The sequence below is a fragment of the Leishmania infantum genome, chromosome 5, assembly GCF_000002875.2.
Source record: "Leishmania infantum JPCM5 genome chromosome 5".
NCBI classification, from domain to species: Eukaryota; Euglenozoa; class Kinetoplastea; order Trypanosomatida; family Trypanosomatidae; genus Leishmania; species Leishmania infantum.
The window spans coordinates 370,783-393,503 of record NC_009390.2 but is presented as its reverse complement, the minus strand read 5'-3'; the positions used below and the strand labels follow the sequence as shown (position 1 = coordinate 393,503).

Genomic DNA, 22,721 nt, shown 5'->3' with positions numbered 1-22,721 from the left:
CGGTCGTAGTGCCTCTATGGAGGGAGGGAGATGCGCCTGTGCGCATGTGTGTATGTGTATGTCTTGCAGTTGCCGCTGCTTTTTCCTCTTTAGCAGGTGTTACTCCTCCAACTCTGCCTCGTCACGGCGGGCCTTGGCGTCGTACAGGGGCTGCAGCTCCGGCCGCGGCTCCAATGTCGGAGGCGGCGGAGTCGGTGGGCGCTGCGGGGCAACGGTGGCTCTGGGCAGTGTCTGTGCGGCGCGGCGCTGCTGCACATTGGCGGCCGCCATTGCCGTCATGGCGTCGGTCGAAATGGAGGTCACGTCGGACAGCGGCACCGCCACGTACGTCGTCGACGCCTCCGGCAACTCGGCGGAGAGCAGCTCCAGCTTGTGCTCCAGCTGCGCCACCGTTTCACGGTGCACCTCCTGGGCGTACATCCACACCGACTCCTCGGCGTTGCCCTGCATGGGGTTGCATCGCATAGGGGGCAGCAAAAGAGCCATGGAATTCGTAGAGGCGAGCTGCAGGCGGAGGGCGGGCCCGACGGCGTCCACCACGTCGCCGCCCACGGACGAGTCCTCACTGATGCGCACCGCGGGAAGGCGGCTTTGCTGGTGATGCTCGTCGGGGCTGGCGCTTTGCAGGGACTTCTCCAAGAGCACGACCGGCTCCGTGCCGGGAGCCTCCAGCAGGACCATCAGACGCGTGACGGACGGCTTCAGAGTAACCGCCTCTGATGGTGGGCGCACGCGCTTGCCGACATTGTCCACGAGGATGGGGAGGATGGTCACCTCCGTGATTGCATCGGGGTCGGCGGCGTCGTAGCGCATCGTCTGCACCTCCACACCCCTCAGCTCCACCCCCTTCAACTCCACCTCGCCAACTACCAAGTCCTTGGCCGCGGAGGTCAGGGAGGCCACCCACCGCAGCAGCGGGGCGTAGTTGGCGACCTTGATGAGGTCCGCCATGGTGCGGCCGGTGCACTCGGCGCCAAACTCCATCGGCACCCGCGTCGAACCGCTAGGCTGCGGCGGTACCACGAGCTCTATGTGTGGCACCATGCGAGACGTGCATTTGAGCATGCTCGGCACCCACGACTTTCCCTCCGCCGAGTAAGTGCCCTCCTGCTGGAAGGTGCCCGGCTTAAGGCCGCAGCGGTGCACGTAGACGCCGGCGCCGGCCGGCGCATCATTTTCGAAGTTGCCGATGTAGCGCACCGTGCCGGACGCGAGGCGCCATTCGCCCGACACGAACCGGTTGTGGTGGAAGGTGCCAATAAAGGAGGAGCCGTCCAGGAGGTGGTAAGTGCCGCTCCCGTGCTTCTCGTCCTTCACCCAGGCCCCGTCGTAGCTGCTGCCGTCGGCGTAGACGTAGCGACCCTTGCCGCTGCGCTTGCCGTGCACCCACCGCCCGAGGTAGCGGGAGCCGTCCGGGTACACCATGCGGCCGTAGCCGTGGCGCATGTTTCGGAACCACTCGCCGCAGTAAAGTGCGCCGCCCTTGGACCACCAGTAGACGCCGCGGCCGTCACGCTGATTCTCTTTGTACTCGCCAGTGTAGCAGTCGCCCGAGGGGAACAGCGTCTGACCGAGGCCCTGCTTCGTGCCGTCCGGCAAGCGCGGCCCCACGTAGACGCCAAGCTCGCCAATCCGCTTCACCACCCCGACACCGCCATCCCCCAACTCGCCGTGGTAGTCCTCCAGTGTGTCGTACACGAGCTCCTCCGGCATCGGCTCCACCTCCTCCTCTTCCTCGCTCTCCTCGTCCTCGATGACATCGTCACCACTGTTGGCCATCGCACGCTCCGCCAGCCGCTTCGCCTTCTCGTTCTCGCGCTGCTTCTGCCGCTCCGCCACCTCGGCAGCCGTGGGTAGCTCCTGCGACATCTCCGCCCACCGGTCGTACACCACGACCTCGACCGACTCGGCATCGAAGGAGAAGGCGGCGCGCTTCATACGCTTCACAAGGTACTCAACGAGCATGAAGTGGTTGTTCAGCGTCGCCCACTGCAGCAGCGTCTGCCGCGTCACCGGATCATTCTCCAGCAGCAGCCCCTGCACATCTTCGTCCTCCATGTCGTTGAGGAAGCGAATCAGCTGGCCAAGGCGTGGGGCCGACTTTTTCAGCTTTACGTAGTCGGCAGGGCGGCCTCCGCGAGCTGCGTCGTTGTCGGTCACATCTGCGTTTTCCTCTTCGTCCGCCTCGTCATCGCTGCTGTCGGCGCTGTTGTGCGTAGGGTGGATATACTGCCACATCTGCGGCAGCTCCGCCGCCACCTCGCTGGCGTCGTCAGACATTTTCTTTCGCCGCGTGCGTGTGTTTGTGTGTGTGTGTCTCCCTATGTGTGTACTTGAGGTGCGCCGCCCGTAAAGAGTGTGCACGTCGTCGTACTGGCTGGTGGGCCTCGAACGGGGCCGTGGGAGAAGAGACAGGGGAGTCGAGAAACAAGAGAGAGAGCTCTCTGATGATGGCGCAGTGGAGAGACGAAAGGCGCAGAGAAATGGGCGGGGGAGGAGAGAGAGAGAGTGCAGGCAAACCATATCATCCACGCTGGCGCGTCAGACAACCCGCGCGAGAGAGCGCATGCAGGGGAAGGAGGGAGGAGTGGGGGGCTGAGGTGGCCACACAGAGAGCGATAAAGAGACGAAGGGGCGAGGAGGGTGAGCTTAAGGACAAGAGCCACCCACACACACACGTTGACGGAAGAGGGGGCATGACAGAGGAGGAAATACGGGGAGATGATCGCATTCATCCCGCTTCCCTCCAGCCGCCCGCTACCACTGGCCGTGGGAAAACCACGCGCGATAGCTCTTCCCTGTTCTTTGCTGTTCTGCCCAGTTTCCTTGGCGCTCATCGGCAACGGAGAACGCGACGAAGGAAGCGAGAGGTGGAGACAGAGGACATGCAAGAGGAGCGCACATGCAAGCATGCATATATACGCCCCACCAACACACACACGCACACATACACAACCATGTTAACCCAGGCACATATCACTTGGCGTAATCGAATACTCCTGTGAGCGCGTGTGTCTGCGCCAGGCAAAACGAAATCGGGAGGGGTCTATAGAACATAAAAGAATAAAGAATACAGAAAACTGATGTGACGCAGAGGCGGAGGAGGAGCTGCCGTACAGTGCAGTGCGGTGCGGCGGCATGAACTGAGAGGGGAGGATGCAGGAGGAATGAGAAATGAGGCAGGACACCTTCACGCCGAGGGGGAGGGAACACAGAGGAAGCGAGGGGCATCAGAGAAGAGCAACCGCGTGGACACTGTCTGTCGATCCTTTACCAAGGGAGGAGAGCTCAAAACGGTATGTGCATACTGAGCGTGCGTAAGCCTCCCCCTGTGGGCACGTTCCCTTTCTCGCGGCTGTGCCGCGCAGCCTCAGCCGTTGCTGGGCCGCTGCAAAAACAAAGACACGGAGGAAACAAACACATGCAATAGCGAAAATAAAAAAAGAGAGAGGTGCCCGCCTGTGGCGAGGTCGCCTGAACGCACGTACACGTGCACGTCTCGCTCTCTCTTGCTCCTCCGCTATTTGCCTCCGTCTCCCACGACCACCCCACCTCATCCTCAGGAAATACACATGCCTACATGAGAGAAACGATCACGAATACAGTCACGCAAATCGGTTGCACACAACCGCTTATGCAGTGTCTGAGTCCGGGTTCACCGGGAGCTGGCGAGAGAAGTGTAGCCGCTCGCGCCTGTCCGCCTCAAAGTCGAAATGCTCTAGCGGGATCGTCTTGGAATACCCCATCGCCTTTGCGTCGAGCCCCAGCTCACGCAGGTCGAACTTCAGCACATCATGGACATCCACATGAGTAAAGGTTTTCTTGTCCGCCTCGTGGAAGACGCTCCGCAGCGGGCGGCGCTTGCGATTCTTGGCAGGCCGGTGGCCGGTGCTGGCGGATAAGCCGAAGTGGTAGCGCAACGGCAAATGAATCGGGTACACCTCACCGCACATGGTCTCCGTGTACGTGCGCACTACCTCCACCTCGTCCGTCGCCTTGCCCATCTCATCCACCACCCATGACACCTCGCGTTTTGCAACGTCCTCGCGGCGGATGATGACGGTCAGCTTCTGTTTGTAGTAGCGCACGATCAGCTCCAGAGGCTCCTCGGCGGCGGTGGCGGCCTTGGTGACCTTGTCCATCATACGTGCCTTGGGGTCATACGGCTTCGTGCCCTTCTGGCGAAAGTCGTACGTGCACCGCAGCACATGCGGGGAACTGCGGAAGTTTTCGCGCGTGGGGTCAAAGTTGTTCACCACCGTCGCCCCTGAGCTGGATGTGTGGTTCGGCAAGTTCAGCAGTAGGTAGATGCTGGAGGTGTGGTGGTGGTGTTGCACGGCGTCGCCTTGCTGCTGGTGCTCACGTAGGTGTTCCTTTTCATCTCCCACGGAATCGAGAATGAGGCCAAAGCCTTTGTTGAAGTCCGAAAACTTCACGCCCATGATACGTGGCTCCCTATCCGACTCGTCGACAGAGGTGCCACGCTTGAACAGTCGCTTGAACAGCGCCTCACGCTTCCTCTTCTTCGTAGCGCGGCGATCCTTCGCTTGCTGCCGCTCCTGCTTCTCCTGCTCCGTCAGATCATCCTCATCCACCCCTTCGTCTTCGTCGTCGTCGTCGTCGCCGTTGAGCAGGAAGTCGGCCACACGCCACGGATTCTCCGCGTCCAGCATCTCGTCCCGCAGCTCCGGAGAGATCGACTTGGAGTACTTGACGACGTGCTGATGATCGTCGCCGATCGGTTGGTCCAGGTACCATAGGGCCATGCCGTCGCCTCCCTGGTAGTGGGAGCTACCGTTCATGTCAGCCGCCAGCGGTGGCGGCCGGATGGAGAAGCGCACGCGAGCCTCCCAATTGTCGTGATCAAGTGGTGCGGTGTTGAAAGCGAACCCGTGGTCATCCAGATCGTTCGTGGTGAGGCGAAGAAAGCGCTCGTTGGCTACCGCCGACCCGCCAATCATGTAGTGCGGGACACCTTCCTCCCACCAGTCGCTTACGAGCGGCTCTTGAAAGCTGTGCTCGTGTAGCAGCGGCCCGCGCATCACGCCAGGCGGCAGGTCATCGTTCACACGGGCCGCAGCGGCGTTGCTAACGCACGCGCAACCGCACAGGAAAAGCGTCAGCAGTGATACTGCTAGCCTGGTAGTCGCCATAGGGATGGTGGTGACTCTATTTGCTGTTGCCATTTCGCTCCTCCGCTGCACCAAAGAGGAAACGCTGCGGCTGTGAAAGAAGTGCGCTCGCTGCGCAGTGCCGAAGATTACGAGGAAGTGACGCGACGTTGAGACTTCTCCAGCGAGAGATACGGGCAAGTAAACGAAGAAAGGGAAAGCGTTCAAGATGAAGCGGCGCAGTGAAGCAGTAGGCTCAGTAGGGTAGGACGAGCATAGACCAACGAGCAAACCAAACAAGCAAATCGGGTTTTTTTTCCTGCTCGACAGAGCATTGCATCCGTACGTGGCCGCTACGCGCATTCGAAGTTCCGCCCCCGCCTGGATACGGCCCAGAGAAGAGGCTACAAGGGGGGTGAAGCCGCTTTTGCTGGACCCGACAGGGAGGGGGAAGGGGGAGGGGGTGGGAAGACACGGCACAAAGCGCGTGCGCACGCCCGGCCCACCTTTTTCCTTCTTTTGTAGTACTGGTAGGAGTAGGGGTGGTGGTACTGTTTGCCCTCTCGTTTGTTTTGTTTTTGTTTCTCGTTCCCTTTTGATTTTGCCCGTCCGCTGCCCCTTCATGGACTTGTCGGTTGGCACCACGCCTCCTTTCTCTTTTTTTCTTGTCTTGGGCCTGGTTGTTGTTGTTTTGCTGATGCTCCATGTCCAACGGTCACGCATGCCCTATTGGGTGTGGATGTGTGTATATAGAACACGCGTCGATGAATGTCCCCACAGCAAGCGTATGCGCCGTTTCGCTGGAAGAGTTCGTTCTTCAAGTACACAAAACGAAAATAAGGGCGGGGCCAGAACCAACGGAGCTGCATCTCATCGCGTAGATAAATCCACTTCCTGTGGCTCATGAGGGATCTCAAGGTACTCCTTTGTGCGCATCTCGTACAGACGCGACACACACCGGTCCATTTGGAACGCGCTATCATCCGCATCCACTAGCTTATTACCACTTTCGCGCTCGAACTCGGAAAGCTGATCGAACCGTTGAGCATCGCCTTCTATTCTGCCTGCGGCCTCTTCTTTCGGAGCTTGCAGCTGCGGCGGCTCAACCGCAGCGTGAATCATTACCTTGCACCTATGCCCGTACAGCGTATCGATGAGCAACAGAAACCGGCTCTTCACATCGCTGTTCTCGTACGGAAACTGGGGCACACCATTAATGAAGATCGTGTGAAACGTCTTGGCAATCACCTCGTAGTCTGCCGCAGACTTTTCACCGCCGCAGAGCTCATAGAAGTGGAAGTAGCACACACCTCCACATGCCCGCGGCACAATGACGTCGCGCCCAAACACCTCAAGCTTCCGCTCCGTCGCAGGCATCGCCTTGCACATCTCGAGGAACAGCTTTTCGAACTTGGAGTTGTTCTCACTGTTCATCGGGGTGAGGTAGGTGTCCGCCTGGTGGCCGAGCAACCGATGGTCGACGTTGCTCTTCATGTGATGAATAACACACTGCTTCTTCACCAGATCAATGAAAGGAATGAACCCGCCACGGTTCAGGCCATCCTTGTACAAGTCTTCAAGGGGGCGGTTTGAAGTGAAGATGACCACAAGGCCGATCTTGTAGAATGAATGGAAGAGACGCTTGAGAATCATGGCGTGTGCCACATCAGAGACGGCCACCTCGTCGAAGCAAAGAAGCTCAACATCGCTGATCATCCGCTGCGCCACCTCGTCGAACAGATTGATCTCGGCATCCGGGGTTCGGCGGCGATTGTCACTGATGTTGTAGCGCACCATGTTTGTCCGGTTTGCAGGATCTTGCATCTCCTCCTTCGACTTGTAGCGGATCGAGTTCGACGTCTTCTGCATATCCAGCATGAACTGGTGAAAGTGAAGGCGCCGCTTGCGGATCTCGGGGGGCGCATTATCGTACAGCAGGTCCATGAGCATGGTTTTGCCGCATCCCACCCCACCCCAGACGTACAGCCCCTTCACGTGCGACAGGGGATGGTATACCGCCTTGTTGTCATCGCTAAGGGCCTGCTCCACCTTTTTCTCCTGCTCACGACGAAGAAAAAGAGACGGGATAATTCCTAGACGATTGGGAGGGCGAAGCTCCACTTGCCGCTTCGGAACGCCGATGCGCTTACTCTCCTTTGTGTACTTCACCAAATCATCGTAAAGACGGTCAAACACAGGCAGAGCACTAATTTGATTTTCATCGTTTGAGATGTCGCCCCGCAAGACAAGCTGCCGGTAGGCCTCGGAAGGTCGGAGGGAGAGGAGAACAGACGCTCGCCGCAACATATTAAGAATCGTCTACGGAAAAGAAAGCGACAAAAATCAGCTCTGAGCACGCGTGAAAGCAAGCGTAAACAAAAAGAAAAAACACAGCACCGCATGCAGTGTGTCTGTGACTCTCTGATGAGCCCAGAATGCAGTCAACAAACAGCTGCACCAGTAGAAAGCAGGGAGAAGAGAAAAGATTGATTGAGCAAGCCTACATAGAAAAAATCAATGTGCTTTTTACTTCCACCGAGGCTCGCGTCGCAAGCGCGCCACAAGGAATCCAACAAGCGCGACGTTAACATAGGCAGCCTTTAAGCCTGAAACAGCGCATTGTTTTATTTTTTAATCGTGTAAAACAGCTTGTTAGCTAATCAAAAGAGGCGCTCGACGTCACGATAAAAGTTTTCTTTTTTTTTGCCACGTTTCTATCATGCCATAGGACATCTGTTCAACTCTATCTGGCTTGTTACAGGCCCATTGCGTGGTGCAAGGAAGCGGTAGACACGCGGTATAGCAATGCCGACTGAGTCATCTGAGCACGGCCTCTGCCCTAAGCTATACCCAGTCTCCGCTTCGCAGGTTGCCTCACAGTCGCTCCCAATCATGCCGACCGCCATGTGGTGCATCCCCCTCAGGGTAGGTGAGGCCCCCACCAGCAGGCAGTCAGACCCAGGTGGAATGCGTCCAAGTCACGTCGACACTCTGCTCATCATGTGGATGGCACAAGTGTACTCACTGTCGCAGGTGGCTCCGACGCAGCACCGTCCTGGACCTGACACTGCCGACATCGGCGGCGACACATCGCCCTGACCCCCCCACGGGGGTGGGTACTCGACCCTCACACCGCGCTGGGGTGTCCTCCGATATTATGGTTCATGAAACAAGGGGAAAAAAAAATAATATGAAAAAGGTTTAAATCGCTCAAGTGTACTGTTCGCGGTCTATAAGAACGTAGTGTTCACGCCGAAGGGCGTTCGTCGACGCTGTAGGGCGCATAGTCGGCCGCAACGCGGCGCGCAGCTTTGAGGAAAACATCTCGTGTAACCTCTGCCATATTTTCGCTTTCGTACATGTCGAGGATTGTGGAAAGCGGTATTTCAGCGTTTAAAGTGGAGATACTGATATCCGATGGGTTCGATATCGCCGGCACCTTCTCGCCGTTTTCCGTGACAAGCTTGATGCCCTCCAACGTGGCTTGGTAGCGGCGGTGCTCGATCCAGGCTCGGCGCGCGTACGACTGCAGAAAACAGCGATTGTAGTGCTCCTGAAAGCACTTGGCCATCCACGAGCCGTCAGCAGTCAGTCGTTCGTCGTAGTAGCTCTGCCGCTGGCTGTGAAACTTTTCCGTGTCCGCTCGAACCTTGGCCGCGTGACGAACTGCTCGGGCTTCCAGAAGATCCTCATAAAAGCTCTTGCGCCTTTTTGTGAACTCGTGGACCTCATCTTGCACAACCTTTTCGTAGAAACAGGTTCGCTGCACTACGTAGCTACGAATATCCTGATCGGAAAGGTCGTTCCCGATGCCAGCAGCATCGCCAAAGTCGCGCAGGGTGTCGTCCATCTCCATTTCTTGCATGATCTCAATCACGTTCATATTCAGCTGTTTCAGCGGGGTCTCACCGTTGGCACCGAGTTGGTCACTCTTCTTCGCACGCGCTCGGTACGCAAGAAGTGCGTTGTGATACTTCTCCACATCCGCATGCAGGCGAGCTTCATACTCTGTTTCTCTGGCCTTTGTAAACTGAATAACATCGTTGTTGAGGTCGTTCTTGTACTTTTCCGCCTCCAACCGTTGTATCTCATCGTGAATTTCCTTTTGCTCACGCCGAAACTCTTCTGTTTCTTCGTTGAGACGCTGCATGTAATGTATGCGACGCTTTGCAACAAAGTTTTCTACCTCGACCTGCTGCTCTTGAAGCATACGGCCTTCGTAAGCCGTATTGATCGATTCAAAGAAGCTTCCAGTAGCACGAAGCACCCCAACGGTGGGGTCGCCAGCGTCCTTGTCAGAGCCAAAGAGAAAGTTCTGCTGCCCGGCCGACACAGAGTTGAGCAGTTCCTTCAAGACTTTTTGTGGAAGAATATGTGTTCTGCCTTCCTTTGTGCTGTCGATAATGGGAGGCTGCAGAGGAGCGGTGGTCCTCTCTGTTACGCCACTAACGGTGCTGTTTTCAGTTCTAGCCTCAGGATTTGGTGGTGCGACAGACTTCTCCGCCTTGCCTGACCGTGTAAGTAGCGCACTCGTCTTTGTGGCGAGCCGTGGAACGGCGAGGCGTGACGTATGAAACATGGCTGCACCTCTGGCCAGGAAAAAAATGCACGTGTAGTACCGACCGTGAATGGCAAGATGCTGCTAATCACTGCAAAACGGGAAGCAACAGAAAACAAAAGAGGGACAGCGGTTTAAGCAACAAAAGGAAAACGATGAGATCGACTGTGGCAAATAATCAGTGGAGTCAGACAGAGAGAAGTGCACATCCGTTTGGCTCGCAGAATACACTAAACTGTGCCCAGCTTGGCGACACGGTATGCAGTGCCGCTATCTTTTTTTTTTCTATCAGCTCCCTTACCTGAAGATAAACACACACCTATAAAAGGCCCTCTTCCAGATCATGAGCTGCAAATACGCTCGCATGCTTACTCCCTGTGATGCCTCTCAAGAGCGTGACATCTTCAGGTTCAGTTCCAGGCAGCTTTGCATGCATCGTCTCCCCCTCTCCCTCATTTCACTTTTCTGGAAAATCAGCGAAAAAAAAACACATACATCCCTGATGGCGGGGGACACCCCAGCGCGGTGTGAGGGTCGAGTACCCACCCCCGTGGGGGGGTCAGGGCGATGTGTCGCCGCCGATGTCGGCAGTGTCAGGTCCAGGACGGCGCTGCGTCGGAGCCACCTGCGACAGTGAGTACACTTGTGCCATCCGTGTGGTGGGCGGAGCTCCGGCGTGACTCTGGCGTGCCCCCCACTCGGCCCTCACACTGCCTGCTGGTGGGGGCCTCACCTACCCTGAGGGGGATGCACCACATGGCGGTCGGCATGATTGGGAGCGACTGTGAGGCAACCTGCGAAGCGGAGACTGGGTATAGCTTAGGGCAGAGGCCGTGCTCAGATGACTCAGTCGGCATTGCTATACCGCGTGTCTACCGCTTCCTTGCACCACGCAATGGGCCTGTAACAAGCCAGATAGAGTTGAACAGATGTCCTATGGCATGGCAGACACGTGAAAAAACAGAGTGTTGCACATTGTGTGGAATCACTGCATTGTGCAAGGTGAGGGGGTTGACCACCTCAGCAGGGAGCTGATCCCCTACAACAGCGAAGGTTTCGCTGGGCGGCAAAACCAGCACACGCGCACTTGAGTATCAGCGGCTTGAAACTTCATCCCTCGAATCTAACATGTTCAAAAGCTCACTTTTCGCCGTTATGAAGCTAACAGCACCTGGACTGGAAGCCAGTTGAGACCCCATGCGATTGCACAGACCAACTATTCATTTTTGCTACGTGATCAAAAAACAAGACACAGAGCGCTGCACTTCTGCTTTTTTACTTCCCGCTTCTCTACCATGGCAAGATGAGCGTTGAACAGAAGACAAACCCTTTGAAGTCAGCCGCTCTCAATCTCCCTTCAGTCTCACCGCCACCCGCTAATGTTGAAGTGCTCTTCTCCATTTTCCTCCTCTGCATTCGCTGCTTTCATTCGGCTTTAAACTCAAGAATCAAATGCGAGTTGGAGCAAAAAGATGCTTCGTCGTGGAACTGTACTTCTTCAGTACGGGGCTCAAGGTGCCTCGTATCCCATCAACTCGGCCCCTCAAGAGCACCCTTCGGGAGGCAGCGCTTCCTCGCGCATGATGATGCAGCGTTCGCAGAAAATGCTGCTTGACCCTGCCTCTTTTATTGAGCGCCCACCACGAAATACGTTTTTCAACATTGTCCCGCAAGGCCACGAATACGTCGTGGAGCGACTTGGTCGCTATCACCGCACACTGGACTCTGGATGGTGGGTGGTGGTGCCCTTCATCGATAAGATTCGCTACAACTACAATGTGAAGGAGCAGGGTATCGAAATTCCAAACCAATCAGCAATCACATCTGACAATGTGATGGTGGAGATTGACGGGGTTCTCTTTCTCAAGATCGTGGATTCCTGTAAAGCCAGTTACAATATTGAGAACCCCGTGTTCAACTTGATTAACTTGGCACAAACAACAATGCGCAGCGAGATCGGGCGGATGTCGCTGGATAGCCTCTTCAGGGAGCGGGCCAGTCTTAACCAGAGCACTGTGGAAGTGCTCCGTCGTGAAGCAAACGAGTGGGGTATTGAGTGCAAACGCTACGAAATCCGAGATATTGTTGTGAGCGAGCTGGTGCGCCGCTCGATGGATCTGCAGGCTGAGGCAGAGCGAAAGAAGCGCAAGCTCATCCTAGAGAGCGAAGGTGAGTCTACCGCGACGATCAACCGTGCTAATGGTATGAAGATTGCGCAGCAGTGCGTTGCAGACGCTGAGAAATACACAGCTGAACGGCAGTCTGAAGGCGCTGCAGCTGCCATCCGAGTAAAGGCAGCTGCAGTGTCCGACAACATTTCCATCGTCTCCGATGCTATTGAAAAGGCGAAGCACAGCAACGAGGCCATCTCTCTCCGTGTGGCGGAAAGCTATATTGAGAAGTTTGGCGAACTGGCAAAAGAATCCAACACAGTGGTTATGTCTCAGCCAGTGAGTGATCCTGCGACGTTTGCAACCCAAGCACTCTCCGTGTTCAACACTGTCGCCACCTCTGCGGCTAAGTGTTCGCCGCCAACCGGCAAGTAGCTAAGCAAGACTAGTTTTCGAGCTGGTAAGTGTGTTTTTGTTTTAGCGCTGCGGTGTGTTGCCCCGCGCTGTAACCCTCACAGTATTTCGATCTGGTGTGCCTTGTGCTCCTCTGGCTCAAAGACGAACAAATGGCCTGAAACTATTCCGTTTCTGTTGCTATCACGCAGTGAGGCACCATTCGTGCAGCACATTCGTTTGCGGCGTACCTGTAATTTTATCGTTTGCTTTCCCTGAAAAAGTGCTGTTATACTTTGCGATGAATGGGGCTGAAAACAAATTCGCCTATGGGATGTGAGCTTATTCCTCACAGTGGTTTCATTTCCACAAAGAAGATAAAACTGTGGCATCCCGATTACTGGTCTCTTCTCTAGCATTCTCCTATTCCTCTCCTCCTCCTTTGCCATACTGCTTCTTTCGCTAGCTCCGCTGATTTCCAAACAAAGGTGTAGCTACTTCACCAAAACTCTCTTTTTCGCAGAACGCACTGGAAGATGCAGTGCACTTTCCTCAAGCTCTCTTCACGCCGTGGCAGCGCCTTTGCCACCAGTCTTTTCCTCCATGCCAGCTCTCAGAACATGCGCGCGGCGGACGCCGCGCAGCGTATTGAAGTGGAGGAGTTTGCAAAAAGCTACCAGATGAAGCCTATGGCCGATCACCCACGCTCCTCGTTCGAGTACAAGAGTAGCGCTAAGGGTGCAGAGGTCGGTGCGCGTAACGAAGCAGCGTTTATGAACTACGAAACCTTCACTCCGCAGACACTTTCAGGACGCTTGGTGATGCCTGGCGACATCAATCTCCTGACCGTCTCGCCGTTGTACTGCGCGCTACTCTGCATTGCTGCCGCTGCATGGGGGGTTTTCTACTGGGATATGTATTGCCGCAAAAACTACGAGACTGTCCTCATCGCTAGGCCCAAGGACATGCAGTAATACTTCTTTCTTCCTGAAGCCCTCTGCGTACAAAGCCGCACTCCGCGCATCTCATAAGCTGAGCATGTCGTGCGAGAATCATTAGTACTTAGTTTTTTTTCTTTTTCAGCAACGCAGACTAGCTAGACTCCCATGATAGCGAATTCGTCTAGCTTTCTCAATTCGCTTTCGTGGATTGCCCCTCTACATACCGAACAAAAAAAAAGGAAAACGCTGCGGATGCGCACTGGCCAGTAACGAAGCGAAGAAACGCAAGCAGAGAAAGGGGAAATTGTCAGAAGCAGTGCATCGCCGTTAAAATAGCTTCGGCGCCCTTAGTTGTGTGCCCTCTAGCCTGCTTTTTTTTTATGGTGAGCTTACAGACAAAAGTGTATCATTATCAAGTGTTCATGTTGACTTGCCGCTTTAGGCAAATGAACACCAAGCTTCTCTCGCGCTTTCACCTTTGCCCTTTTCTGATGTTGGTACAAGCCCACATTTGTAAGTCTACTGCATTTACCAACCGGAACGCAGCCTTAATGGCCTCGTCGGCCGCTACCGCATCGAGGGCGGATCGGCTCCAGGCCTTCCTCCGGTCTCCCGATATTCCCGCCTCTTTTTACACCAACACCACAGCAGATGACAACCTGATCGCAGTCACCACGCAGTTTGACATCCTGTACCACAAGTACTTTCCTGACCGCAAGTCACTGTTTCTCTTGCCGAATAACGAGTGTCAGCGGCCAAAGATGATATGCTCGTTTGTGCGACCAACGTCGCTGCCGTACGACGAACTTTTTGACTTGGAGGGGGCCTGCCAGTTTGTGGCCGACTACGTGCGCTACGAGCCTCTCTACGATCCATCCATGTACGACGACGAGTACGACGACACAGTGGAGCAACTCCCGCAGCAAATTGTCTCGCCCGCAACGGCGCTGGACTGGCAGGTTGGAAACTGCTTTGAAATGTCCCTCGTGCTCACATCTTTTCTCATTGGCGCCGGATTCAACGCCTACGTTGTCGTCGGTTCCGCAACCAAGGCTGTTTGCTTGTCTGATCAGAAAAGCACCATGTGGGAAGGCGAGCTGCCCAAGGAGGTCAACTCCGATGATGAAGTGGAAGATGACATGCCACAAAATAACCCGTATATGGCCCTGATTCCAGAGAAGCTGACGCTGCGACTGACGACAGATCCCGACCCAGCATCGGTCAGAAAGAAGGAAAGCGTCATGGCCAGTGCCGGTGACTATCCCAAGAACACCGACACCCCAAATGTGCGAGGCGGTGCTGTCAAGCCAATTCACTCCTGGGTGCTCGTCCTGCCTGGCGGCAGGCGGTCTGTCTCCAAGGCGGTTTTTGTGGAGCCCTCCACGGGGCAGCTGATAGCCTTCTCTGCCACTGACAGTCGGTACACCTCGGTCGAGGCGCTCTTCAACCACCAAGACTACCACGTGAACATGCGACCTGAGGCTCCCGTGAGCTCCCTCTCCCCCGACTTAGCCGATCGAAGCCAGTGGGAAAGCCTCTTTTCGTATGCGAACCTTAGCGACGACGAGGTGGAGAGCCTCACCGGTACCTTATCGGCGACACGGCGCGCCTTCACAAGCGAGCTGGCCGCGACCACGACCGCCGCCACAGTGAGCACGGTTGAAGTATTCGACTCGTCAAGGAGTCGACGCATGTATATTCCCAATCTGTGGTCGAACGAGCTGATCTTGAACCGCCACCAGTACGAAAGCCGCTACCCCGCTGGATACAAGGAAATCACGTACGTCAACGCCGTGGTGCGCCGCTACGCACCCTACTCGCAGAGCGACTATCGAATTTTGGAGGTGGTAGTGCCAGACGCTGAGTACGCCGAGTTGCACGAGACGCACGTCTTCTACGCTCACCGTGCCGACAAGCTCCGCCGCGCCACTGTCTTTCCCTCACCTGCCCCGCAGTCGTCTTCCAAGGAGTCATTGATCTTATCCAGCCCGTCGTCGGTATCACTGGAGAAGGTCCCGGGAGGGCCCCGCAAGATGGTGGAGTGGTACGAAAAGGGCCGCATGCACAACACGTCCGTCGAGGGCCTTCGGGAGCTCATCTACGAGCCTGGCAAGCAGCGGACCATGAAGTTCTACTGGAGAGCGCGCAGCGACGGCCTGTACTGCCGCACGGAGCTGCTGTACGACGCGAGCACGCTACGTAAGGTAAAGGAGCTCTACAAGGGTCGGAGCGACCGACTGTGGTACCGCAGCTTCAGCTACGGCCGCCCATCCACGATGCGTGAGAGAGACATGCACAGCCTCATTGTGCAGGGCCCTGGGAACGTCTCAGCATTGCATGTATACCCACGACTGGATCCGGTGCGCATCAGTCAAAAGTTTCTGCGCGATGAAAGTGTGCCGGCACGCAAGGACGTGGCCAAGACGACCTTTCTGCGCCCTGCGTCGGAGAGCAAGAGTGGTGGCAACAACAGCGCCCCCACGGTGGGGGAAATATGGGTATTCTTTCACTACGACGCGGGCAGCATCCTCCGTCCATATCACATGTTCGCAAAGCCGTCGTCCTCGGTGGAGGAGTACATCGCCGCCTCCGCTGCGGGCAAGCCGGCAGAGCCGCCGATGCGGGTGGTCTCGCTGCCCGGCGAGGAGCCGCCAAGCGAGCTCGACCTGTACAATGAGCGCAAGTGGCTGAACGCTGTGGAGACGGCGTGCTTGATGGAGCAGCGGGTGATGTCAGACGAGTGCATGGACATTCTCAAGAGCATCGAGCAGGAACACAAGAAGCCGCAGCACGTCCTCAGTGTGTACGACACGCTGCGCAATAGGCCGAAGGAGACAGAGGCGGAGCGCGCAAGGAAGCTCGCCGAGGCAGCCCGTCGCGAGGAGTCGCGCAAGGACTACCTTGCCCCCTACATCGCCAAGCTCGAGATGCCGGCCGACTTCGACGGCAACTATCTCAGCGTCCTCTTGTCGATGGAACAGGCGAAGCAGGTGAGAGACGAAGCGCTGCAGGAGCTGAAGGATCGGCTCATCCAGCGAGGCCACATTATGCAGAGTCGCATGGACAAGGAAAAGGTGGAATTCAACAAGCGGCAGCAGCTGTACCGCAAAAACTGTGATGCATCAGCGCTGGAGGGCGACAAGGAGACCGAGGCCTTTGCCCTCTACTGCAAGGAGGCGACATGGCGTATGAAGGTGCTGGATGAGCGGCTGCTGCAGCACATCGATCATGCGAGTGAAAAGTACAATCAACTAGCCCAGCGACTCGCCGAAGACCCGCGTCTCGCCGCCTTGTACCACCCCACTCACTGAGAGAGACACCAAGGAACCCGCATATGGTACGTGGGTACGTGCTTGCCTCCCTCAGCGAAGGCGCGTTCGTCGGTGTGTCTGTAACTGCGAGCCTCTGTACGGGCTCATCAACCTCGCCTGACGCGCTCTCGCGTTTCTCAGTGTCGCGGATGGCGTTCGTCATACTTGTTGTTTTCTCCTTCTGCTCCCTTTATGTACAACTAGCCCCCCCCCTCCCCTCCCCTTCCCTTCCCTCCCTCCTGTGGGCAGGTGTGCGTCATGGATCACAAGTGCGACCGTAGGAGCAATGACAAGGGATGGCGAGTGAGAGCGGTGGCATGCACGCAGCCAAGGTTGTTTCGACGGCAGCGGCACGTATGTGCAGACGTATATACACACATAGACGCATATACATGTATATATATATATATATGTACGTCTGCGTGTTTTCCTTTGCGCTGGTTGGATGTTGATTAGATCCTTGAGAACGCACGGCAACGAAAGGACGAAACAAAACAACACTGCATCACATGACGTGTGGTTCCACTCCCGCGCCCCCACTCCCAGATCCACATAGACACACAGCGGGAGGAGGATGAGAGGGGAAGGGGAAGAAGATAGGTGCAGCAGACAGTCGTGAGAGATTTTAGCTGCAGATGGAGGAAACGGAGAAGGACAGCATCCACCTTCCACGCCGTCTTGACTCTTTCTCTCTGTGTGTCAAGTAACTCCTTTCCCTCACATGCACTTCTCTTCACGCACCATCCTGTTCCTCCTCTCAAGGCCTCGCGCACAAGGCATCCACTGCACTCCGACTTCATACGCTGGAGTACATACACACGCACGCACGCACAACCGACACCCTCCCCACTGTGTGCCTCTTCTGCCCCGCTGCTTTTCCGCCGTCGAAGCAAGCGTGCAAAAAAGTGCAGAAGCAAGGGAGAGAGAGCGCGAGGTGTTGAACTCCAGCAATGAAGTACGTGGCAGTCTTTGCCTCCTCGGCGAGTCTGGCCAACTTTCGGTTGCCAGAGTTTCAGTTTGTAGCCGCCACGCTGCGCGTCCCCATCACGTTTCTGGACGACAAAATCCCATGGGTTGCAGGCGGCGCCGATACGTTTTGGTTCAGTGTCTTCGAGTCGCCGGCGAGCCGTTCCGAGCTCAAGGCCCTCGCGGAGCGTTGCGCGCTGTTGCGCGGAGTGTACACGCTCTTTGAGACTGCCCCTACACTGGAGGACCTCTACGCGTGCCTCGAAGAGCGCCATGGTAGCGCGGCAGGATCTGCAGGCCCATCCCTGGCCTCCTTCCCCACCACCGCTGCCACCGCCTTCGTCGGCGAGGACGAGACGACGCACCTCACGAGCTCGACATACTCCTACCAGGTAGAGACAATCGGCAAGAAGTACTCCGCGGACGCCAAGCGTGCAGTGGCGGAGGCAGTGCTGAAGCGTGTGCCGCGCGCTGGCGAGGTCGAGTGGCGACAGCCGGGGCGCGCCTACTACATATTCCTCCAGCACGCTGTCGAGAACGCGCCGCCTGGAGCGCAAGGATGGGTATCGAATGGGCCGCTGCTGCGCGTCTTTCACTGCCGCCTCTGCGTCGAGTCCAGCCGCAGTGCGCTACTCGCTACGTACGACCTGCGAAAGCGGCCCTACATCGGCACCACCTCCATGCCGCCGGAGGAGTCGCTCATGATGGTGAACATGTCAGGCGTGTGTCGCGGCCACTACGTGTACGACCCGTTCTGCGGCACGGGCAGCCTGCTCATCGCGGCGGCGCACTACGGCGCCAGAACCTTCGGCTCAGACGCCGATGGACGGGCGATGCGGGCTGGCACGGAGAAAGGAAAGACGAGTCCACAGATGCAGCAGCAACGCCGCCTGGCGCTCGCGGCCTACACCGAGGAGCAGTTGTGCGTCTTGACGGAGGAGGAGCGTGTGCTGCCAAACATGATCACCAACTTTAAGCTGTACTGCCTGCCACCGCCTGACAGAGCTCGCATGAACTTCTCCGCGTGGCCGCGGACGTGGCACGCCTGCGCGCTGCGTCTCGGCTCCGGCGGCATCTTCGACAGCATCATCACGGACCCGCCGTACGGCTTACGCGAGCCGCGCAAAAGGGTGGTAACGACGGCTGCCACCATCCCAACGGCAGCGGCAGCGGCGGCTTCTACGGAGGCTGGCAGCGACAACGCCGCCAAGCAGCAAGCTGTCAGTTTCTCTGCCTACCCCACCCACGAGGTGCTGCTGGATCTCGTCATGTTCGCTGCCACGTACCTCGTCGTCGGAGGCCATCTCACCTTCTGGCACCCAACCACCGATCACTACACGGACGACGAGCTACCCAGTCACCCATCCCTGCGCATTGTATGCAACATCGCGCAGCGGGTATCGCTCAAGGTTGTGCGCCGCCTCATCGTTCTACGAAAGGTCGCACCGGTGCCGATACCGCCGCCGTCACGCGAATCCTGCGCCGCGACGAAGTCCCCAGATGACCTGCGTGTGCTCATGGACGCAACGGAGCTGCCTGACAACGCGGACTACATGCACTACCGCGCCAAGCGCGAGCGGAAGCGCCAGGCAGCGCACAAGTACAAGGCGTCTGCAGACGCCTCTTCCCCCTCCACCCCTGCCACAGGGGTGGATGTCGGCAGCGGCAGCGATGGAAGCAACCGGCGCGGTCGAAAGCAGAGCCGGCCGGACGGGCAGGACAAGATTGTGGCAAATCGGCAGCGCAACATCGAGCTGCGGGCGGCGAAGCAGGCGGCCTCGCACCTCGCAAATGCGTCTCACAAGACGGTCGGCCATAGCCGACCGTGAAGGATGATGAAGGACGAAGACGATTCCGTACCCCATCGATATCTCCATCCGCATCCCTTCATGTCATCGGACTCTCCTCTTTCTTCGCGTCTGCTCCTGCACGTGCGTCGGTGAAGAAAGCGAGATGGAGCCAGGAGTGGTTGCACCGATGGTAGCGACGGTGTTCATCGTTGCATGTGTGCCTGTGTATGCTTTCTCGTGTAATGCAGGTAGTCGTATGTGGGAAAGGGGATGAAGGACGCAAGCCTACTTGTGTCTGTAGGCGGCGTGCGTTGCGTGGTCTGGGTTTTAGCACACGTAACGTGCCGCCGCCTGCGCCCTCTCTCTCCCGGCCTCCGCCTCCTCTAAGGCGTCAAACCCCTCGACACAGCCAAAGAAACAAAAAGCGATCGACACGCCACTGCAAGGCGTAGAGACGCACAGCTACACTCACAGACACATTCGTGAGCAGCACAAGTGCGCGCATGTTCTCTTCTTGGCATGTGTCTTTCTGATTATCTGTATCTGCGTGTGACCGTGGGGGAGAGAGGAAAGGCCGACTCGGTGCGATCGGGCCACAAAGGCGTTAAGGTGAGAGCTGTGAATGCTGCGGGGGCTTACCATCATCCTTATCAACGCGTCTTCTCTCCCGGGCCCCTCCGCCCCCCCCGGCCAGCTGCGTAGGAAGTACGATCTAACTCTAGTGCTTTCTCTGCATCGCCCACTACCACTTCTCTCTCCCCACCCTTGCACACACACGCACTCGTCACCCTCAGGAGCCCTCTCCCTCGCTTGCCCTTTCTCGCTGCTCTCTCAGCTATCCACGCGTGCTCTCAGCGCTCTCTTCCTCTCAAGTATCACCTCCCATGCAATCCACACAGGCCCACAACATGGAGACCGAGGTAGCCAGTGGGCGTTTGGGGGCCAGGGACGGCCTCCTCGGCGCTGCCCTGCTGAGCAATCCGGCCGCCAACGCAGAGGACGAGCAGAACGAAGAGACGTGTCAGGTTTTGATCCCGCCAAACATGAGCATGGGCGCCGATGACGAGGAGGTCTGCGGCGTCTGCCTCGAGCCGCCGCCGGCTGGCTGCTTTGTAGAGCTGTGGTGCTGCGGCAACATCCTGTGCGTGGCGGATGCGCAGCAGCTGGGCAAGTGTCCCTTCTGCCGCGAGGAGCCACTGGTGTGGAACATCACGAAGTGATGCGTATTCATGCTCGCACCCCTTTCACGTCGGCTACTAAAGGGATGAAAGTCGCGTATAATCGATCAATGCCACCAGCAGCACCTCAGTTGTGTCTCCCCTTGCCATGCATATTTCGAAGCGATGGCAACGACGACACACACGCACACCTCCCCCTCTTCCACCCACTGCCCTCACCTTCATGCCGACATCTACTGCCATTCTCGGCCCAGCCAACGCACAGAAACGCACTGCATATGTGCATGTGCAGATATGAGCATCAGTGCCACTGCCTTGTTTTCGATTCGCTCGCTCTCTTCCCAGCGCGTGAGTCGGTGTGAATCGAGTAGCTGGGGATAGGGTGGAATGGGGTCGGTGTGGCGGCATCTCTGCTTTCATAGTGTGTGCGTGGTACGCTCTGCCCTCCCTTCCTCACACCCCAACGCCGCGACTTCTTTGGTTCGCACGCCCTCTTTTCACGTACGTGCACATGCCCATGCAGACAGGTAGAGCGATAGAGACACGTACGAACGTTGCTGTGTACGGGCACACACACATACAATACACATGCACGCACATGTATATGTATGTGTGTGTGTGTCCGTTTTATCTTCCCATTGTGCCCACCGACATTTTTGTTTTTGTGTGCTTCCTCTTGCTTCGCCACCCGCTGTTTGGGGTCGATTTGTTTGCTGGCATTTGCCCCCCTCCCTCTCTCCCCGAAAAGCGCCCCTGTGCGTCTCCGTTGTGCTTCCTCGTCTTCTCTTTTCGTTTGCTGCTACGCGCGTGCGACTCGTTGTCTTCGTGTACGTGTGGGGGTGTGGGGGGTCGTGGTAGCTGTTCTTGTTCGTCCATGATGCTCTGGACTCACGTTGGCGCTAATATGCGGCTTTTCCTCCCTCCTCCCTCAGCCACCACCACCCCACGTCAGTACACCTCTCCCTCTCTGTATGCAGCCTCCACCTCACCATCATCGTTGCTGTCGTTGGTGTTGAAAAGGAAAGAGAGTAATGATGTGTTGGTGTGTATGCGCGCAAGCGTGAATGCGTTGAAGGAAGGGTGGGAAGGGAGCAGAGCGAGCCGTGCTTCTGTCCACCACGTGCTGGAGCCGAGCATGGGGAGCCACGGCGGATGTCTCACATGGTTGCTGTTGCTCCCCCTTTCTGCGTTGCTTATTCACTTGTGCGTCGACAGCTCTTGTTGTCTCGCTTCTTCGTTGCTCTCTCTCTACGTCGTGTGTCTGTGTGCTCCTCTGTACTACACCAACAATGAACCTTCTTCCAGAGAAGACATACCGCAGATGTTCTCGCACTCCATCCCCCCTCCCCCTTGCGCGTTCCCGTGGACGTCAAGTGGCGCGGGGGGGGAACGGCATCGAGGTGATGGAAGAGAGCCGAGTGCGTGTGAAACACACAAAAGGAGGAAAGGGGGTGGGAGATAGACGTGTGGTGCAACTGGGCGTTGTAATTCTTGTCCGTCGGCGCCCTCCTCCCCTCCCTCCATACACACACACACATACACGCACACCTTCTCTGCGGGTGCGCCTACTCGGTTGCGGATGAGCGCTGACATGGAGGCCGTCCGACCACCGACCCGCTTATCCGCCCCACTCCTCTCCGCATGCGCGCTCACTGCCGCCGCCGCCTCCCCCCCCTCCTCTTCCCCTTCTCTTCCAGCTCGTTGAAAGAAGCGAAAACGAAAGAAGCAACTGTACACCGTCATTACAGTCCACCTCCGACACACAGACACGCACACATACGGGAGACAAAAAACGAGACCGCCCCCCCTCCCTCCCTCCCCCTCCTCCGCTCCCGTCAGGATGGTCGTCATCAAGGGCGGTGGCCAGACGTACGCCGTCGGCAATGGCCGTCAGATGGAGTGGGACGAGGTGCCGGAGTCTTTCAAGAAGAAGGTGGCAGAGCAAAAGGAAATGGAGAAGTGCATGGACCTCAGAGCCAAGGCACAGCGCTGCATCAGCGATCAGGGCTTTTGGGCACCGGACTGCGTCCATCTCACCGAGGCCTTCCACCTCTGCCAGTCGCACGAGCTCACGCGAACAGAGCTGACGCAGCGCAAGGAGGCGGAGTAGTAGCCCCAGCCCCTCCTTTTCGTCATGTAAGCGCAGGCAGCACACACATGCACGCATACATCGCTTGCTCTCTCACAAAACTCAAGAAACACACAAGACGAAAGGCAGAAACATATCCGTTCACACGCCTGCGTGCGTGCGAGGGTGCAACACGTGACGCCGGACGAGCACCAGATGTGTTTCTCTGCCCAACCCCGACCCCTTTCCAATGTTTGCCCTTCTCTTCGTCCTCCACCCCTCCAGTTGGCTCTT

General features: G+C 57.2%; 10 protein-coding genes across 10 annotated transcripts; 6 read left to right on the top strand and 4 right to left on the bottom strand.

The window, feature by feature from the left end:
• Positions 1 to 99: 99 nt before the first annotated feature.
• Positions 100 to 2,280, bottom strand: LINJ_05_1080 (conserved hypothetical protein; the record flags this gene model as incomplete). The annotated part of the gene is made up of 1 exon (XM_001463034.2): positions 100 to 2,280. The coding sequence occupies one exon, from the start codon at positions 2,278 to 2,280 to the stop codon at positions 100 to 102; it is 2,181 nt and encodes a 726-aa protein (XP_001463071.2).
• A 1,352-nt stretch (positions 2,281 to 3,632) lies between these two features.
• Positions 3,633 to 5,186, bottom strand: LINJ_05_1070 (conserved hypothetical protein; the record flags this gene model as incomplete). Its single annotated transcript, XM_001463033.2, has 1 exon — positions 3,633 to 5,186. One exon carries the CDS (start codon positions 5,184 to 5,186, stop codon positions 3,633 to 3,635), a length of 1,554 nt encoding a protein of 517 aa, XP_001463070.2.
• Positions 5,187 to 5,981: 795 nt separating this feature from the next.
• On the bottom strand, positions 5,982 to 7,418 carry LINJ_05_1060 (putative ATPase; the record flags this gene model as incomplete). The annotated part of the gene is made up of 1 exon (XM_001463032.1): positions 5,982 to 7,418. One exon carries the CDS (start codon positions 7,416 to 7,418, stop codon positions 5,982 to 5,984), a length of 1,437 nt encoding a protein of 478 aa, XP_001463069.1.
• A 940-nt stretch (positions 7,419 to 8,358) lies between these two features.
• LINJ_05_1050 (hypothetical protein, unknown function) lies at positions 8,359 to 9,690 on the bottom strand (the record flags this gene model as incomplete). The annotated part of the gene is made up of 1 exon (XM_001463031.1): positions 8,359 to 9,690. The coding sequence occupies one exon, from the start codon at positions 9,688 to 9,690 to the stop codon at positions 8,359 to 8,361; it is 1,332 nt and encodes a 443-aa protein (XP_001463068.1).
• Positions 9,691 to 11,141: 1,451 nt separating this feature from the next.
• Positions 11,142 to 12,215, top strand: LINJ_05_1040 (stomatin-like protein; the record flags this gene model as incomplete). The annotated part of the gene is made up of 1 exon (XM_001463030.1): positions 11,142 to 12,215. The coding sequence occupies one exon, from the start codon at positions 11,142 to 11,144 to the stop codon at positions 12,213 to 12,215; it is 1,074 nt and encodes a 357-aa protein (XP_001463067.1).
• Positions 12,216 to 12,709: 494 nt separating this feature from the next.
• On the top strand, positions 12,710 to 13,147 carry LINJ_05_1030 (conserved hypothetical protein; the record flags this gene model as incomplete). Its single annotated transcript, XM_001463029.1, has 1 exon — positions 12,710 to 13,147. The coding sequence occupies one exon, from the start codon at positions 12,710 to 12,712 to the stop codon at positions 13,145 to 13,147; it is 438 nt and encodes a 145-aa protein (XP_001463066.1).
• Positions 13,148 to 13,665: 518 nt separating this feature from the next.
• On the top strand, positions 13,666 to 16,425 carry LINJ_05_1020 (conserved hypothetical protein; the record flags this gene model as incomplete). The annotated part of the gene is made up of 1 exon (XM_001463028.1): positions 13,666 to 16,425. One exon carries the CDS (start codon positions 13,666 to 13,668, stop codon positions 16,423 to 16,425), a length of 2,760 nt encoding a protein of 919 aa, XP_001463065.1.
• A 950-nt stretch (positions 16,426 to 17,375) lies between these two features.
• Positions 17,376 to 19,220, top strand: LINJ_05_1010 (methyltransferase-like protein; the record flags this gene model as incomplete). The annotated part of the gene is made up of 1 exon (XM_001463027.1): positions 17,376 to 19,220. The coding sequence occupies one exon, from the start codon at positions 17,376 to 17,378 to the stop codon at positions 19,218 to 19,220; it is 1,845 nt and encodes a 614-aa protein (XP_001463064.1).
• Positions 19,221 to 20,089: 869 nt separating this feature from the next.
• Positions 20,090 to 20,401, top strand: LINJ_05_1000 (conserved hypothetical protein; the record flags this gene model as incomplete). The annotated part of the gene is made up of 1 exon (XM_001463026.1): positions 20,090 to 20,401. The coding sequence occupies one exon, from the start codon at positions 20,090 to 20,092 to the stop codon at positions 20,399 to 20,401; it is 312 nt and encodes a 103-aa protein (XP_001463063.1).
• Positions 20,402 to 22,199: 1,798 nt separating this feature from the next.
• LINJ_05_0990 (conserved hypothetical protein) lies at positions 22,200 to 22,469 on the top strand (the record flags this gene model as incomplete). The annotated part of the gene is made up of 1 exon (XM_001463025.1): positions 22,200 to 22,469. One exon carries the CDS (start codon positions 22,200 to 22,202, stop codon positions 22,467 to 22,469), a length of 270 nt encoding a protein of 89 aa, XP_001463062.1.
• Between the last annotated feature and the right edge of the window lie 252 nt (positions 22,470 to 22,721).